Source organism: Theropithecus gelada, chromosome 11 (genome assembly GCF_003255815.1).
Source record: "Theropithecus gelada isolate Dixy chromosome 11, Tgel_1.0, whole genome shotgun sequence".
NCBI lineage: Eukaryota > Metazoa > Chordata > Mammalia > Primates > Cercopithecidae > Theropithecus > Theropithecus gelada.
Window position 1 is genome coordinate 61,180,357 of NC_037679.1, and position 18,959 is coordinate 61,199,315.

Consider the following 18,959-nt stretch of genomic DNA (forward strand, 5'->3'; position numbering starts at 1 on the left):
TTTTGTGTTCCAATGTATCGACTTAGTTTTTATGGATCACATTTCTGGTCAAGATCAATATATAAAAATATATCTAAACTTACCTATTAGTTCTAGTAGCTTTTTAATACATTACAATAGATTTTAGATATAGATGACAATGTCATCTATGAGTAAAGATAGTTTTATTTCCTCCCCACTATCTGTATGCTATTTATTTCTCTTCTTGCTCATTTTACTGGCTAGAATCTCCAATGTAGTGTTGAATAGAAATAGTAGGAGCAGACATTGTTGTCTTGTTCCTGGTCTTAGGGGAAAAGCATTTGGTCTTTCACTATTAAGTATGATGTTAAGTCTAGGATTTTTGAAGACACCCTTTATCAGGTTGAGGAAGTTCATTTCTGTTTTCAGTTTGTTGTTAATTAAAAAAAAAATCAGCAGTAGTTGTTGGATTTTGTCAGATGTATTTTCTGTACCTATTGAGACTGCCATATGGTCTTACTTTTTTGTTAGTTTGTTAATATAACAAATTACATCGATTGATTTTTCAAGTGCCAATCCATTCTTGCATTGCTGGGATAAGCCCCACCTGGACATGATGTATTATTTTAAAAAAATTATAGGTTATCTTTTTAGTACAGTTGTAAATTTACAGAATAATTGAGTAGGTAGTATATGTAGTTTCATAAATCCACCTCAGGCTATTCCTCCCCAGTTTCTCCCACTATTAAAATCTTGCTTCCATGGCACATTTGTTGTAAATAATGAACAACTGATACATTATTATGAATTAGTCCATAGTTTACATTAAGAGTCATTGTTTGTGTTTTACAGTTGTACCAGTTTTGACAAATGTATAATGGGGTGTGTCCATAATTATAATTTCATACCGGATAGTTTCACTTTCCTAAGAATCCTCTATACTTCATGTATTCATTCCTCTTTTCCTTCCTTTCACATCCACTGATCTTTTACTGCCTCTATAGTTTTGTCTTTTCCAAAATGTCGTATAGTTGGAATCCTAAAACGTGTAACTATTTCAGACTGGCTTCTTTCAGTTAGCAATATTCATTTAAGGTTTTTCTGTGTCTACTGCTTGATAACTCATTTCTTCTTATTGCTGAATAATATTCCATTGTGTAAATCTATCAGAGTTTGTTTATCCATTTGCCTATTAAAAGACATCTTGGACTGGGTGCCATGGCTCACACCTGTAATCCCATCACTTTGGGAGGCCAAGGCGGGTGGATCACCTGAGCTCAGGAGTTCGAGACCATCCTGGGCAACATAGTGAAACCCTGTCTCTACTAAAATACAAAAAATTAGCCCGGCATGGTGGTGCATGCCTGTAGTCCCAACTATTCAGGGGGCTGAGGCACAAGAATAGCTTGAGCCCGGGAGGTGGAGGCTGCAGTGAGCTGAGATCACACCACTGAACTCCAGCTTGGTCTACAGAGTGAGACTCTGTCTCAAAATAAATACATAAATAAAAAACAAAATAAAATGAAATACATTTTGGTTGTCCCTAGCTTTGGCAAAACTATAAGCAAATAAAGTTTATAAAACTTATAAACAATGCTGCTGTAAACATTCACGTGCAGGTTCTTATGAAGACATAAGTTTTGGTCAAATACCTAGGAGTGTGATTGCAACATGGCAAAATTATGTTTAGCTTTGTAAAAAAACTGCCAAAATATTTTTTCAAGTGGTTGTACTATTTTTCATTTCTACCACAATGATTGAGGGTTCCTATTTCTCTGCATACTCATCAGCATTTGGTGTTGTCAGTGCTTTGGATTTTAATCTTTCTAGTAGATATGTAATGGTATCTCATTGTTGTTTTACTTTATAATTCCCTAATGCTATATGACAATGAGCCTCTTTTCAGATGTTTGTTGATATCTATATATCTTCTATAATATTGGTTTGATTTACTAAAATGTTTTAAAGAATATTTATCCCTGTTTTCATGAGGAATATTAGTTTGTAATTTTATTTTCTTGTAATGTCTTTGTCTGCTTTCATGTGTTGGCCTCATAAAATGTCTTAGGAAGTAGTTTCCTTTTTTTCAGTTTTCTGCAAGAGCTTGTGTAGAAGTGGCATTATTTATTTCTTAAACGTTTGGTAGGATTCACTCCTGAAACCATGTGCGTTTCTGGTTTTCTTTATGGGAATGTTTTAAACTCTACATTCAATTTCCTCTGTAGACATAAGGCTATTCAAATTAACTATTTAATCTTGAGTTATTTTTGATAGTTTGTGTCCTTCAAGAAATTTTGTCACAGATTTTAGCCATGGAGGTTTTTAAATTTTTCTATCTAGGTATTCTGTGTTTATGCTGGCCATTTTAAGCATCCTCACCACACACATACACACACAAAAGAAGGGTGATAATGGATGTGTTAACTAATTTGACTGTAGTAATCAGTACACAATGTATACTCATACCACCTCATCACACTGTTCACCTTGAATATACACAATTTTGTCAATGAAATATTTTAAAATACAAAATAAAAACTATTCTTCCAGCATCTCAGAATTTTGTAAGGTTTTATTTCTAAAACTAGAATGACAGTATAGCAAAGTATAAACCAATATGATTAAGAGGTCCCTAAGAAAATGTGGAAGTAGCTTTACTTGATTGCCACAGGGTCACATCTTTTAATGCAAGTGAAAAATTGAGAGATCAATATTAAAATGTACTTAAGATACATGAAAAACATTTCACAACTTCACTTTGCAGATTACAATGTGAAATTTTAATAAGATTACCAAAATTTTAAGTATTTGGTCTTATATAGATAACTAAAATTATTAATATTTATTATAAGAATACTGGTATATTAAATTTTTTTTATATAATAAAACTCTTTTCTTTCTCATGTTTCTTGGGGGAATCATTCAACTTCTCTGAGCCTCAATTTATTCATTGGCAAAAATGGGTCAATTAGATTAGATTTTTGCTAAGACTTCTTCTAGACCTCAACTTTTAAAAAAAGTTTTCAATGTTAACTGTAAAACAAAGTGTTTACCTCTAAAGTGTTTTAAAATAATTATATCAATTGGAACATAAGTATATATGGATGCCTAGCAAATAATTTATAGATACTGTAAAATGAGTTTTTCCCCACATTTATTTACTTGTAAACTGCTAATCTAAAGTAATATTGTTTTGGGAATAGAGGAAATGGAGTCACAAATGAAATCTTTATACTTTTTTTTTTTTTTTTTTTTGAGACGGAGTCTCGCTCTGTCGCCCAGGCTGGAGTGCAGTGGCCGGATCTCAGCTCACTGCAAGCTCCGCCTCCCGGGTTCACGCCATTCTCCGGCCTCAGCCTCCCGAGTAGCTGGGACTACAGGCGCCCGCCACCTCGCCCGGCTAGTTTTTTGTATTTTTTAGTAGAGACGGGGTTTCACCGGGTTAGCCAGGATGGTCTCGATCTCCTGACCTCGTGATCCACCCGTCTGGGCCTCCCAAAGTGCTGGGATTACAGGCTTGAGCCACCGCGCCCGGCCGAAATCTTTATACTTCATGTTCCAAAGGAAGAGAGATGTCTCTTGTTTAAGCAATCTGCCCAAATTCCAAGTCAGAGTGAGACTTGCTTTGGTGTCAGTCCTCTCGTTTATGAATCTTACCAACAAAAAAGGTAAAAGTGAGTGTTTTTGAGAAGATACCTTGGCACTGTTGCAGCAGTTATTAAAGTAGAGGATTAAATTGTGTGAATCTAAGCTCCTCATAAGCCCTGGAAATCAAGCTTGTTTTTGTGAGGAACTTGATCAGAAACAAAAGAGTTTGACTGAACATTATGCTGTCTGGACAGTCTTCAAGAGCACATGGACACAATTTATTCTTTAACAGGAGCCATGTTCTGGTTCAGATGTAAAAGTTTCACAGAAAAACACTGTGGGGTATGTGTAAAAGGAAACACTTAAAAATTGTATTAAAATTACTGCAGACTATAAAGATACAGATTTAGTCATTGTTTATCTTTTGCTCATTCTTGGAAGATTTTTAAAATTAAAATTTTTAATAAAAAGTTCTGGAAATCTTGAATGTGGCTTACTATCCAACTTGTCTTTATATCCAACAAGAAAAGTGTGCATTTTAAATAAAGGTAATCTCAGGCCCATTTGGTGTTTTGGAAGCAGCACTGTCTGTAGCTGATACTTCTGGTGGTATTCTGAAATATATCCCCAGGCCCACCTTGGATTTCAGCCACTGCTGTAGTGGAGAGTTCCACTCAATTTTAGACTCACTTTTTGGTGACAGCAACCAATCTTTTTTTTTTTTTTTTTTTTTTTTGAGACGGAGTCTCGCTCTGTCGCCCAGGCTGGAGTACAGTGGCTGGATCTCAGCTCACTGCAAGCTCCGCCTCCCGGGTTTATGCCATTCTCCTGCCTCAGCCTCCCGAGTAGCTGGGACTACAGGCGCCCGCCACCTCGCCCGGCTAGTTTTTTGTATTTTTTAGTAGAGACGGGGTTTCACCGGGTTAGCCAGGATGGTCTCGATCTCCTGACCTCGTGATCCGCCCGTCTCGGCCTCCCAAAGTGCTGGGATTACAGGCGTGAGCCACCGCGCCCGGCCAGCAACCAATCTTAAATGATTGCCCCATTTCTCTACTTTCTGATCTTGTATCCTTTCCAAGGTCATGGGAGCACCCTAGGCCTATGTAAACAATAACAAAATTCCAAGGCCCCCCAGCCATCTGAATGGACACCTCCTCTCAGTCAAGGGCATTCCAACATTATCCTGAAAAACTAGTTAGGGGATGATGGGAAGGGGAAGCCAGACATGCCCTTCTCCCTTTTGGAATTACTGATAGACCAGACTCTTTAAGTCTGATAAGAAACATTTACAATCTAGTCTCTCTGAAGTCTGCTACCTGGAGGCTTCATCTGCGTGATAAAACTTCACAACCCCTTATCATAATCCAGACATTCCTTTCTATTGATTCCAGGTCTTTAGATAATAACTCTTTCAACCAATTGCCAATCAGAAAAGCTTTGAATCCACCTGTGACTTGGAAGCATCTGCTTCCAGTTGTCCTGTCTTTTCAGCCTGAATCAATGTACATCTTACATTGGTTGATGTCTTCTGTCTCCGTAAAATGTATAAAACCAGGTTGTGGCCCAACCACGATGGGTATATGGTCTCAGGATCTCCTGAAGTCTGTGTCTCAGGCCACTGGTCACTTGTATTTGGTTCATAATAAATCTCTTCAAATATTTTATAGATTTTGACTCTTTTCCTTGATACCTGTGTGCGGGTAATCCTGTGATTATGGAGGGGTAATGCCCCACACCAGAGGGTCCAGGTTAGTGGACAAATGCTACAGCTGCCAGTCCTTCCAGTGGACAATTCTAAAAGCACTGCTCATTTCTGAGGAGTCTCTGGTCCTGGAATCAAATCCCACATACCCATAATGGCAGTCACAGTAATATACATCTTATTAGGTTTTCTTCTCTCTCATTCTTCCTGTTCTCTCACTCTTGCTTCCTGGGATTACCAAATAAATTCCTTGCACCCAAGTGTTTGTCCTAGGTTTTCTGCTTTAGGAGAAATGTAAAACTTTGATATGAGGCGTGACCCTTGAGGGCAGATCTTAGGATGGGATTCTGGAACTGGATCACTTACCCTTATTGCTGGGATAAGTGAGATGGTGATAACGGTGTGCATCCTAATTCCTATAAATCTTACCTGTGGTGGATTGGCATGAGAAGAAGTAGGTTATCTGGTAGCTCTATCACTACAATGGTGTGGAGACAAAGGATTGTGGAATTGGCTCACATTTGTCAACTGCTTTGGAAGCCTTGAAAAAACAATACAAAAAAATAACTGGCAGGCCCAGATCAGCCAATTATCAACTTAGGGCATGCTGTGAAAGCCACAAGTCCTCCTTGGCAGTGTTTAAACAGGCTATTATCCCTTCAGCCATAGGGAAGCTGTGCTGAAAGTCAGATACACAATGTAACTGTAAGGATGGCAGAGTGGCAAAGAGATAAAAGATGCCACCTCAACAAGTCTCCTTTGCTAAAATCAGGGCCCTCATGTCAAAGGAGTGGGACTCTGAGACCTGGGATGAGACAATTTGAGTGCATGTGCTTGAGGATCTTGAGTCCCTGATTTCCTCTGAACCCTCCATGCCAGCCAAAGGAGGTATTTCTCCCACCCTACAGGAGAGCAACCTCCCCTTACCTGGAGACCATGTGAAGTGCTCGTCTGAGGTGGATGGCTTGTTAAATGACTCCTGTGTCTTCAAGATCTAATTCTGCCTTCCCTGACTGCTTTTAGATTAATTAATCTCAGATTTCAGCTGAGAAGAAAAATACAGTCCTTGAACTGGGAAGAAATGGCTTATTTACTGAAAGAATTTTAGGTAGTGGTTAGTAAGTACTGGCAATAAGTTGGAGAATATGAGTGAAGATAAGTCTTGTGTGGGCTGGACCAGAGAGGCAGAATATAAGGCTGGATAGAGGAGAGTTTACTGACACAGGAGCACACTCTTATGACTCAAGGTATAGTATCTCATCTTTAGGACACATGAGCTGGTTTTAACAGGCTGTTGGGGTGGCTTGGTCATGATGGCCTACACTAAATGAGGCAGGAATGCTGGAAATGCCTTATCAAAGTGAAGAAGAGGTCAGAGGCAGAGAGGTGGATATGTTGAATGCATTTATTTAATGCCAAGAGAACAAAGGTAGTATTTTCCCAGGAAGGGCCCAGAGAACACTCTCTTGACTAAGATAATAAAGGATGTTACTGAGGGTGACATCAACATCTTTGATAAAATCATCAGAAGCTGTACCCTTGAGGCCAGGATTCACAGTAGGATATGATGCTGTAGAATTAGGCTCTTTAGTACTAACTGAGATGATAGGATTCCTTAATGGCAGGAGGCAGGTAGTGGCATTCAACCATCAGCAGCAAAGTAACAGCAAGCCTGAAGTAAATGCTACCTATGTCACCAGGAGTATATACGGTAAACATTCACCCAATCTTTCTTCAAAGGACTTTGAACCACTTCACAAAGTGAAACAAGTGGAATACTCGATCTTCGCAAAGGTTGTTGTATACAGGGCTCAGTTGCTTGATATCAAGTGATCTAAAATTGTCCTCATTGTCCCTCAAATAGAGTGGACACCACACCAAATAGAGTGGATACCAGGGAATAGATGGAGTTTGGGCTCTAGTCTATTTCACAGTATTTTCAGTTGCTCCAGCGGGGTCCCTCTGATTGTTTCCCTGGTCTCTAGTGCATACCTGATACATATTCTTAATAGCTTCTTGTTAGTTTCCTGACCTATGGAAAAAAAAATCCACTGTGGCAGGGAGGATCAAGTGAAAAATCCCTAAAATTGTACCTTCCGTATCCCAGCCAAGACAGCAAACCAGAAACAATACTGCATTCTGAGTGGAATTTTGGAGATTAGCACCACTTCCAAAGACTTACAGGATGCAGAGGTAGCATCTTCTGCATTTACCTGTATGGCATTTGCCATGGTGGAAGACAAGGGGATATTATCAACTTAATAAAGTGATAGTGCCAATCATGTCTACCATGTCAAGTATGGTACCTTTCCTGGAACAGATCAACACAGCCTCTGCATGATATGTGGCTCTTGTTCTGACAAACATTTTTTCAATCATTAGGAATATCAAAAGTGTTTATATTTATATGGAAAGGATAGCAATATGTATTAACTTGATTGCTCCAGAACTATGTTAGCTCTCCTGCTCTCTCTCACAGTGTAGTCTTTTTTTTTTTTTTTGAGACAGAGTCCTTGTCGCCCAGGCTGGAGTTCAGCGGTGCCATCTCGGCTCACTGCAGCCTCCACCTCCTGGGTTCATGCGATTCTCCTGCCTCAGCCTCCTGAGTAGCTGGGACTACAGGCACGCACCACCACGCCTGGCTAATTTTTGTATTTATAGTAGACTTATCATTTATTTCCCGTATCATTTACATCTCTTACACTAATGCCTTTTCTTCAACTTACTTGTATGATCTCATGGAGAATCTTCAGTGGTCAATTGTATCAGTTATTTATTGCTACAATTATGTGGTAACAACCAAGAACAACAAAAAACTGTATGATAATCAACCGTGAGTATTTGTTATTCACATCCACAGCCAGCTGAGAATTGGCTAGGTAGGTTTTCTGACCTTGGCTGGTCTTGCTCATGTCTTGGGTTGGCTGATACATGGACGTAACAACTCATCTCTGCTCCACGCATCTTTCATCCTCATTAGACTATCCAAGTCATGTTCTTATGTCAATAACAGAGCCGCAAGAAAAGGCAAGACCAACCAAGTATTTGTCAAGCCTCTGCTTGGATCACATTTGTTAATATTCCATTGGCTAAGTTGAGAATCAAAAGTTGAGGCCAAATGCTCTATTCAGAGGGGGAGGGCAATGCAAACATATGGCAAAAGGCATGCAATAGGGAGAAAGTGAATAATTGAAGTTACTTTTGCCATATTAGCTCACCAGCTGACAGGAAGCAGTGGACCTTGTTGATGCATGGACAAGCCTGATATATTGGTGTGGGCAAAAATGGCTGGCTGCCACACTGCTGCCTCTGACAGAGGTGGCTCTAACAATTAGTGGTGGGGAAAATAATCTTCCTGATGGACACAGCTTCAAACAGTACATTTTGTCATGATGTTGCTGAAGAAGCATGTAGTCTGAGTTAAGTACTATAGACTTTTGATCTTGGTAACTGGCTTGGCTGGTCAGGGATAAGGAGGGAGCGATATTGAAGATTAGAGAAAGCGAGATTTAAGGATGAAGAATGTGGACAAAACTATAGGAATGTGCACAAAGTGTGAAGATTTTTGTAAGACGAAATGTCAGAAAGAAAACACTCACTTGAGGAGGCAAAAATTAGGTGGACAGGATGATTTCTCCAGTGGATGTCAGTCAGCTAGCCTTGTCCTTGATTGCCCCAGGTTACACAATGAGCCCACAAATGGAGTAATCATGGTGGTAGAGATGCCGGCTATGCTTGGGCTCAACAGCTTGGGCTTCCACACTAATGGTCATCTGGTGATGAGCTAGATGAGCTAGGATTCAGCTACTGCTGAATACCCTATTTGTCAGCAGCAGAGACCAATGATTTGGTACTATTCCTTGAAGAGGTTAACCAGTCACTTGGGAGCAATTTATTTGCATTAAATTCCTTCTACCCTGGAAGAGGAGTAATTCTTTCTTATTGTAATTAATTACTACTCTTAACAGGGGCTTTCCTTTCCTTCCAGTGGCACCTCTGCCAGCATTGCTCTCTGATAGCCTACAAGATGCCTATTACCAACATGGTATCTTGCATTACACTGCCTCAGATCTTCGGATTATTTTGTAGCAAATGAGTAACAATAGGTGCATGAATTGTTGGATCCACTGGTCTTACCGCATACAACATTATCCAGAAGAAATCAATCAAATAGAACAATGAAATGGTCTATTATAGGCTCACTGTAGGCACCATCTCAGAGATTCTGCAGGGTTGAAGTGCTAAACTCTAGGATGTGGTAAATGCACTACAAAAATGGCTAGTATATGATGCCATGTCCTCAACTGCCAGGATTCATGGATCCAGGAACCAAGAGAAAAGAAATAGGAATGCCTAGACCAGCGGAATTTCTGATATAGAGCAGGAGAAACGTAAAACAGGTGGTGGAAGAAGATGTTAAGTACCAGTTTGGGCCTTGCGTCCAGTTGTAGTGATAGTAACTGTGGCTTGTCTCACTAATCTTCCTGTGTAGATTTTAGAAAGACTGTGGCTGGCTATCACCTTGTGACAAAGTAGACTTAACATGGGACTCAAGCAGTTCTGAACTGACTGCTTTTGGGTAGACTGCAGCAAGTATCTCTTTTGCACATTCCGTCGTCCACTTCCAGTATCAGTCACAGCTACATGGATAGTTCTAGGTGAGTAAGCTCAGACTTGTCCTTTCTGTTGGTGAAATCCCACTGCAAGTCAAAGCCATGTATCTTTCTGCTTCCTGTTCCAAGTCTTTCTTCAACACTGGGGTGCTGCTTTCCCACACAGAAGCACAGCCCGGAAGTGTAAGGATAATTAACGACCCTGGAGGCAACTCTTAACTAATGGGGGATGGAAACTGGTTAATCAATGTTCCCAGTTCTATTAGTTGAAAAACCCTGGGAGGCATTCTGAAAGTTCCTCAGAAGGTCTTGGAGCACTCAAACCCCAACTGTCAATCTTGATAACACACTCTTTAAATTTTATTATTTTTGAGAGTCTCACTCTATCACCCAGGCTGGAGTATAGTGGTGCCATCTGGGCTCACTGCAACCTCCACCTCCCGGGTTCAAGTGCTTCTCCTGCCTCAGCCTCCCAGTAGCTGGGATTACAGGAACCCGCACCATGCCCAGCTAAATTTTGTATTTTTAGTAGAGACAGGGTTTCACCATGTTGGCCAGGCTGATCTCAAACTCCTGACCTCAAGTGATCCGCCTGCCTCAGCGTCCCAAAGTGCTGGGATTACAGGCATGAGCTACTGCATCCGGCTGATAATATACTTTTAAGTGATTTTCTCCCTTTTCCACTCCCTGTTTTTTCACTTCTGTTTTCTGGGATCACCTTGCAAATGACCTTATACACGCAAGCCGTTTTCTCAGGCTCTACTTTCAGGTGAACTAAACTAAAACAGGCACAATTAGTTAAATGCATTTATATATTTTTTCACATAAGTACTTTAGGAATTTTCTAGACTGTGTATAAGTAACTGTGAATAATAATTACTTATTTGCAAGGTGAGGTGAGAACATTTTAATCCTGCTGCGCAAATTTTTTTTGTTTAGGTAATACAGGAGTTGATGGCAATGATGGTTACTCATTCTGAACCACACTGAAATGACCTTCAACTTCCATCTGCTAATAAATACAGTCATGCGCTGCATAATGTTTTGGTCAACATCCCCTAAGATGATAAAACCACATTTGACTGCACCTTTTCTACATTTAGATATACAAATACCATTGTGTTACAACCGCCTACAGTATTCAGTACAGTAACATGCTGTGTGTAGCCTAGAAGCAATAGTTTAAGTACATTTGTGACGAAATCCACAATGTTTGCACAACAAAATCGCCTAATGACGCATTTCTCAGAATGTATCCCTGTTGTTAAGCAATGCATGACTGTATAAGAATATCTGACTTAAAAACACATATGAACTAATGGCCAAGTGGTGAAAGGCTGTGTATGCTAAAAAATACTACCAAAAAGTTCCATACCCATAACATATGTGATATGTGAGTTTTAAGTTGTCACAGAAAATTTCAACCCAGTATTACTTTCTACCAGAAATGTCTTTAACAACTCATGATATGAATCCATATACTTTTCACACCAAAATATTCACAAAAGTTGAATAATTCACTTAGCCAAATTCACTTTTTTTTTTTTTTTTTGCATTGGGTCTATTATTGATCACTAAACTCACACTGACTTCATTTAAAATTGTTCATTGCATCGCTTTTGTTTTTTTTTTTTTTTTAGATGGAGATTCGCTCTTGTCGCCATGGCTGGAGTGCAATGACTCAATCTCGGCTCACTGCAACCTTTACCTCCTGGGTTTAAGTGATTCTCCTGTCTCAGCCTCCCAAATAGCTGGGAATACAGGCAGCCACCACCATGCCCAGCTAATTTTTGTCACCACGCCCAGGTAATTTTTGTATTTTTAGTAGAGACGGGGTTTCACCATGTTGTTGCCCAGGCTGGTCTTGAACTCCTGACCTCAGGTGATCCACTTGCCTCGGCCTCCCAAAGTGCTGGGATTACAGGGGTGAGCCACTGTGCCTGGCCGTAATTGTTCATTGCATCTTTAAAATATTCCATCTTAGTATGTGTAGCACTAATTGTACTTTATTTAGGTTATCCTATTTTTCATTTCGAGGCCCTTTATTTTAGCGACAAGACACACCGGCAAGTTAAAAATGCTTTATTATTATTTTTTTTAACATAGAAGAAGCTTGGTAGTGGACATGTGGCCATTCGACGTTCTTATGACTAAGAGAGTTCAGGCTCATCTCTTACAGAATGTAAGTGTACCCCTATGCATGCATATGTAATTCTTCTCAAAATTAAGCTTAGTCACTAAAAGAAGATTCGCTATCTGAACTTTCTTCTACAGTTTTTTCACTTTCACCATCAGGCACTGGAGCATCTGGCCTCCTAAAAGAAAAGGAAAAAAAATTTAAAGGTCTTTTCCAATTGAAAAGAACACTTACAAACTCTTAAAATTGGTTCATCTTAGAATATTGCTGCTACTAATAAATCTGCCAAGTCCGTGTCCTTAGTCTCCCGCACTACCCCACTAGCATGCTTCTCTCAGGCTTCTTCGGCACCATGGGGATTCAATGCTATGCCTGTAGAGGCTGCGGCAGTATTTTCTCTTGCCAGTCCTTACATAGTGCGCTGCTTCAGCACTTTCTGCTTCTCATTACCATGGAGACCCAACTACAGACAGAGATGCGATCTGTAGAGGCTAGCATGACCAGTGCTAAATCCCTGAAGCTTCCAAGTGTACATGAGGTACAGAGAAAGGAAAGCTAGAAATGAAAAGGAAACGCTTCATGTTCAGGAGAGCTTCAGGGAGAAACTTAGAAATGGAAGAGAGTTCAAAAATGGCTATTAAAAAATAGGTAATGTGGAAATTTTGTAGCGAAGGAGAGTGCCTGGTCAAAAAAGGTTCTTAATGTTTGTTAAACGTTTTCACTTCCATGTTTTATCTTTACAGAATGAAAATAGAAAGTATGAGTTGGCAAAAATACTGTTTCAAAGATCCCCTAGGCATAATAAGGAGACATGAGAATGGTTAGATTCCAACTTTGCATGGATGTGCTCTAATAAACCTAAATGAAATTTTAATGATGTTATTAAAATAGTCAACTAGTTAAGCCTCAATAGTTTTGTGCCAGTAAATCATTTAATCAGTGCAGTGGCACTATCACTCAGCCTCTATTCACTCTTACCAAGAAAGTAAATTAAGCAAAAAAAGTATTTTCTGGGGGCGGGGGAACCAAGAGGAAAAGGAGTAACAATATAACTGCTATATATTTTTTTTTTTTTGAGACAGAGTCTTGCTGTCGCCAGGCTGAAGTGCAGTGGTGTGATTTCGGCTCACTGCAACCTCCGTCTCCCAGGTTCAAGCCATTCTCTTGCCTCAGCCTCCTGAGTAGCTGGAACTACAGGCATGTGCCAGCACGCCCAGCTAATTTTTGTATTTTTAGTAGAGATGGGGTTTCACCATGGGGGCCAGGATGGTCTTGATCTCCTGACCTTGTGATCCACCCGCCCTGGCCTCCCAAAGTGCTGGGATTATAGGTGTGAGCCACCGTGCCTGGCCTATAACTGCTCTATCTTAATAATGAAAAACTACCAGACTGATTTCTCCCTCAGGCTTCTTGACTCTTATTAAACATTTAGGACACTTAAAACTCTTATTCACCACAAACAGAAATTACTATTACTAAAATAAGAAAATGCACAGTCTAACAGTTACTTTAGGTATTAAAATTATGGCTCATATTTTAAAATATATTTGGCATACTACAAAAGAGAAAGAAATACTGGCATTGCTCCCTAGTTGTCAAATATAAACCCATTTGCTCTGCTGAATAATTTTAGATTGTATCTACAAGGAAGCCTTATGTACTCAATACAGTAAAATTTTAAAGCTGGGTATGGCGGTTCCAGGATTTGACTGATGCTCCATCTGCCTAAAATACTAACATGGGACCATCATCGTCATCGCTTTGCATTAGAAGCAACAACTCTAGAATTAGTGGGCATGAATACTAGGCACATTTTACTCAGTAAATTTCTCTTTGCTATATAGTTGATTTCTTACTGTCTACACTTTGTTAAGTAGGAAAACATTACCAGTGGGAATTATTTTAATACCACATCAAAATTATATTAGTATCTATGACAACTCAAACAAATACAACAATGTACATAACTTCCTAAAATAAATGCTACTTTAGAAAAGGGTAGGTCAGGGATATTGGTTCATGCCTGTAATCCCAGCACTTTGGGAGGCTGAGGAGGGTGGATTGCTTGAGCCCAGGAGTTCAAGACCAGTGTGGGCAACAGCGCAAAAACCCCATCCTTTGCAAAAAAAAAAGATAAATTAGCCAGTAGCGGCCTATTGTGCCAGCTACTTTGGAGGCTGAGGTGGATTGCTTGAGCCTGGGGGGGCAGAGGCTGCAGTGAGCTGTGACCATGCCTGGGCACTCCAGCCTGGGCAACAGAGTGAAACCCTGTCTCAAAAAAAAAAAAAAAAAAAAAAAAAGGAAAAGGGTAAAAGCTTAGGACTAGAAGAAACTGAAACTATAAAATTCATTAATTTACATGTGTAACCATTTATTGAAACGTGATGCTATATTGCATAGTAATTAAGAATATAGGCTCTGGGTACAGACTGTCTGTGCTGAAATCCCATCCTTGTTTCTTACTTGTTGGCCAACTTTGGGGAAGCTGTTTAACTACTTTGTGACTGACTGGATTTTGTGATGATTAAATTAATAAATGTAAAGTGTGTTTGATAATATCTGGCACATAGTATCAAATAAATATCTGCTGTTACTATGATTATTTATTTTCATCATCATGCATCTACTACTTGCTAGAAAATGTGTTAGGTACGGGAGATACAGAGATGAATAACGAGTAGTTCCTTCCCTGAAGCAGCTAATATTTTTGTGAGGGAGACAGAAATGCAAACAACTTGTTACAGAATGTGATATAGCCATGTGCCACATAATAATGTTTCAGTCAGTGATGGACTGCATATGATGGTGGTCCCATTAGATTATAATGGAGCTGAGAAACCTCTATCGCCTAGTATTTACTATACTGTACTTTCTGTTATTTTATCTTATTTGACAAGGAGTCTCACTCTGTTGTCCAGGCTGGAGTGCAGTGGTGTGATCTTGGCTCACTGAAACCTCTGCCTCCTGGGTTCAAGAGATTCTCCTGCCTCAGTCTCTCGAGTAGCTGGGACTACAGGCATGCACCACCACACCTGGCTAATTTTTTTTTATTTTTGGTAGAGAGCAGGTTTCACCATGTTGGCCAGGCTGGTCTTGAACTCCTGACCTCAACTGATCCATCTGCCTCAGCCTCCCAAAGTGCTGGAATTACAGGCGTGAGCCACAGCACCCAGCCTCTCTTGTTATTTCATTTTGTTTTACATTTTTTGAGACAGTCTTGCTCTGTCAGGCTAGGGTGCAGGGGTGCAATCTTGGCTCACTGCAATCTCTGCCTCCGGGGTTCAAGCCACTCTCCTGCATCAGCCTCCTGAGTAGCTGGGATTACAGGCATGCACCACCATGCCCAGCTAATTTTTATATTTTTAGTAGTGATGGGGTTTCTCCATGTTGGCCAGACTGGTCTCGAAGTCCTGATCTCAGGTGATGCACCTGCCTCAGCCTCCCAAAGTGTTGGGATTATAGGTGTTAGCCACTGTGCCTGGCCTCTGTTGTTATTTTAGAGTGTACTCCTTCTACTTACTTTTTGAAAAAAAAAGTTAATGTTAAACAGCCTCAGGGAGGTCCTTCAGGAGATATTGCAGAAGAAGGAATTGTTACAATAGAAAATAGCAGATTTATGTGTGTTATTGCCCCTGAAGACTTTCTAGTCAGACAGGATATGGAGGAGAACAGTCATATTGATGATCCTGACATGTGTAGGCCTTGTATGTGTTTTAGTTTTTAGCAAAAAAGTTTAAGAAGTCAAAATAAAAAGTTTAAAGAATACAGATATAAAGAAAGAAAATATTTTTGTATAGCTGTACAATGTATGACTTGTCTTTTAAGCTAAGTAGTATTACAAAATAGTTAAAAAGGTAAAAAAAAAGTTGATAAAGTTATACTAAGCTAAGGTTAATTTATTATTGAAAAAAGTTTTTAAAATAAATTTAGTGTAGTCCAAGTGTACAGTGTTTATGAAATTTACAGTTGGTATAATAATGTCTTAGGCCTTCATATTCACTCCCTATTCACTCACTGACTCACCCAGAGCAACTCCAGTCCTGAAAGCTCCATTCATGGTAACTGCCCTATGCAGGTACCATTTTTTACTTCTATGTTTAGATATGCTTAGATACACAAATACTTGTCATTGTGTTACAACTGCCTACAGTATTTGGTACAGTAATATGCTGTACAGGTTTATAGCCTAAGTATGTCGCACGCTATACCATTTAGGCTTGTGTAAGTACATTCTATGACGTTTGCACAATGACAAAATCACCTACAATGCATTTATTGTAACAGATCCCTGTCATTAAGCGATGCACAGCTGTATATATACAAATAAGGCTGAACTGTTTGTTTGAACAGAAAAAATGGTCGCTGAAGTTGGTCAGAGAAGACTCCAAATAATTGGAAATACTTGTGAAGAATTTTATGATTCGAGTAAGACTTCGCCAGAAACAGAAAAGGTGGAAATAAGAGAGAATGACAGCATTCTGGGTAAAGAATAAAATGGGGTGGTGTAGCAGGCTGCACTCAGAAACTGTAAGTCATTTGGTAGTTAGAGTGTAAGGTACCCCGGGGTGCAACATTAGATGAGATTAGAACATCTAGCAGGAGCAATAGGTGGAAACTCTGTTTAACCCTCCGAGGAGCTGCCAAACTTTTCCGAAGCAGCTGTACCATTTTACATTTGTACCTGCAATGTGTGAGGGTTCCAATTTCTCCACACCCTCAGCAACACTTCTTATTGTCTGTACTCATTCATTTTTTTCTTTTTCAATTTTTCTTATCGTGGTAAAATACAGATAACATAAAATTTAACATCATAACCATTTTTAAGTATACGGTAGTGTTAAGTACATTCACATTGTTGTACAACCATCATCACCATCCATTTCCAGAACTCTCTTCATCTTGCAAAACTGAATCACCGTACTCACTTATTAATATTCCCTTCTCCCTCCAGCTGCTGACAATCACTATTCTTTCTGTCGCTATGAATTTGACTACACTAGATACCTCATGCAAGTGGAATCATACAATATTTGTCCTTCTGTGATAGGCTTATTTCATTTAGCATAATGTCCTAAAAGTCCATCTATGTTGTAGCATGTGTCAGAATTTCCTTCCTTTTTAAAGCTGAATAATATTCCACTGTATGTATATACCATAATTGTTCCTATTCATCCACTGATGGTTACTTGCATTGCTTCCATCTTTTGGCTATTGTGAAAAATGCTGCTATGAACATGCATATACAAATATCTCTTTGAGACTCTGCTTTCAATTCTTTTGGGTACATGCCCCAAAGTGGAAGTGCTGAATGATAATTCTATTTTTAATTTTTTGAAGGATCACAGTACTCTTTTCTATAGCAGCTGCATCATTTTATATTCCCACCAACAATGCACAGGGGCTCCAATTTCTTCATATCCTTACCAATACTTATTATTGTCTTTGTTTATTTATTGGGGATATCTCATTCTGTTGCCCAGGCTGGAGTGCAGCGGCATGGTCAGAGCTCACTATAACCTAACCTCCTGGGCTCAAGTGATCCTCCTGCCTTAGCCTCCCAAGTAGTTGGGACTGCAGATACACACCATTGCGCCTGGCTAATTTAAATTTTTGTAAAGATGAGGTCTCACATTGTTGCCCAATCTGGTTTAGAACTCCTGGCTTCAAGTGATCCTCTATCCTTGTCCTCCCAAAGTGTTGAGATTACAGGCATAAGCCACTGCACCTGGCTCCTCATTCATTTTATTTTATTTTATTATTTATTTATTTATTTAGAGATGAAGTCTCGCTTATTTATTTATTTAGAGAGGCTGGAGTGCAGTGGCACCATCTTGCTCACTCCAACCTCCACCTCCCAGGTTCAAGCAATTCTCCCTGCCTCCGCCTCCCAAGTAGCTGGGATTACAGAAGCCTGCCACCACACCCAGCTAATTTTTGTATTTTTTAGGAGAGACAGGGTTTCACCATGTTGGCCAGGCTGGTCTCGAATTCCTGACTGCAGGTGATCTGCTTGCCTCAGCCTCCCAAAGTGCTGGGATTACAGGCATGAGCCACCGTGCCTGGCCCCCTCATTCATGTTAAAATAAATTTTATGCTACTTGAAATTGGAATTGCCAGGAGAACAAAAGAAAAAGTACATACTAGTTCTCTTTGGGTACGAAAAAGAAAAGCAAGCCACAAGAATCAAATGAAGATAGGAAAGCATTTTGTAAGTTGTAAAGTCTTTTAAGTATTACTAGTAATAATAAAACTCACAGCAATACCATCATTTCCAGCCTGGATATTTGTATTTTCAAGGGGAACAGAAATTTGGCTCTGCATATTTTGATCATAAATGTTCTTACTTTACCCTGTAAGTTGTTTTTCATGGAAAGAAATTTAAAGACATATTTGAAAAAGTTGCTACCTTAAACTACTAAAGTTTAGCTTCTCCCAATTCAAAGAAAACACACTTTGCTACTAAAAATTTGGAAATGAGGACTTTATAATAGTCTCTTGTTATTTTAAATATATAAGTGAATTTCCAAAAAAGATTATATCAACAAAATACAGAAAAATATATATCATGAATATCATGTGTATTTTTTTTTAACAATTTCAATCTTTGGTGGTTACAATAAAAACACTAAATTGGTGGCTACATTTTAATAAGCATATTTATATTTGTGACACCAAAATTATCAGCAAAATTCTTAATAAAAGCAAATTTTTAAAAAGTTTAAGTTTAAGCTAATTATTAAACTTATATCTTAAAAATATATCTTAAAAATATTTTTAAGATACATCTTAAAAATATATATCTTTTCAAAGAAGTTACTAGGTTGACCTCAACTAAAAATGAGCCAAAATATAGAAAGGTGCAGGAGAAAGGACGAAGTATATACAAATCTGCCCTTTTTAGCATACCAGATGCTGTGCACATTCTAATTTTGACACCCACTCTTCTCCCATTGATGTG

The 18,959-nt window shown here is 39.1% G+C and overlaps 1 protein-coding gene across 6 annotated transcripts in view; it reads right to left on the minus strand.

Annotated features, from left to right (window-relative positions):
• Positions 1–11,929: 11,929 nt before the first annotated feature.
• WASHC3 (WASH complex subunit 3) overlaps positions 11,930–18,959 on the minus strand; it is a 47,032-nt gene continuing 40,002 nt past the window's right edge. For 4 of the 6 annotated variants that reach the window (XM_025403581.1, XM_025403580.1, XM_025403579.1 and 1 more), the window contains exon 7: positions 11,930–12,179. In XM_025403581.1, coding sequence (XP_025259366.1) covers positions 12,095–12,179 — 85 coding nt within the window. In that variant the 3' untranslated portion in view covers positions 11,930–12,094. Of the gene's footprint in view, positions 12,180–16,682; positions 16,772–18,256; positions 18,352–18,959 lie in introns of all 6 variants that reach the window. The other 2 variants (XR_003121911.1, XR_003121912.1) reach the window with 2 other exon arrangements.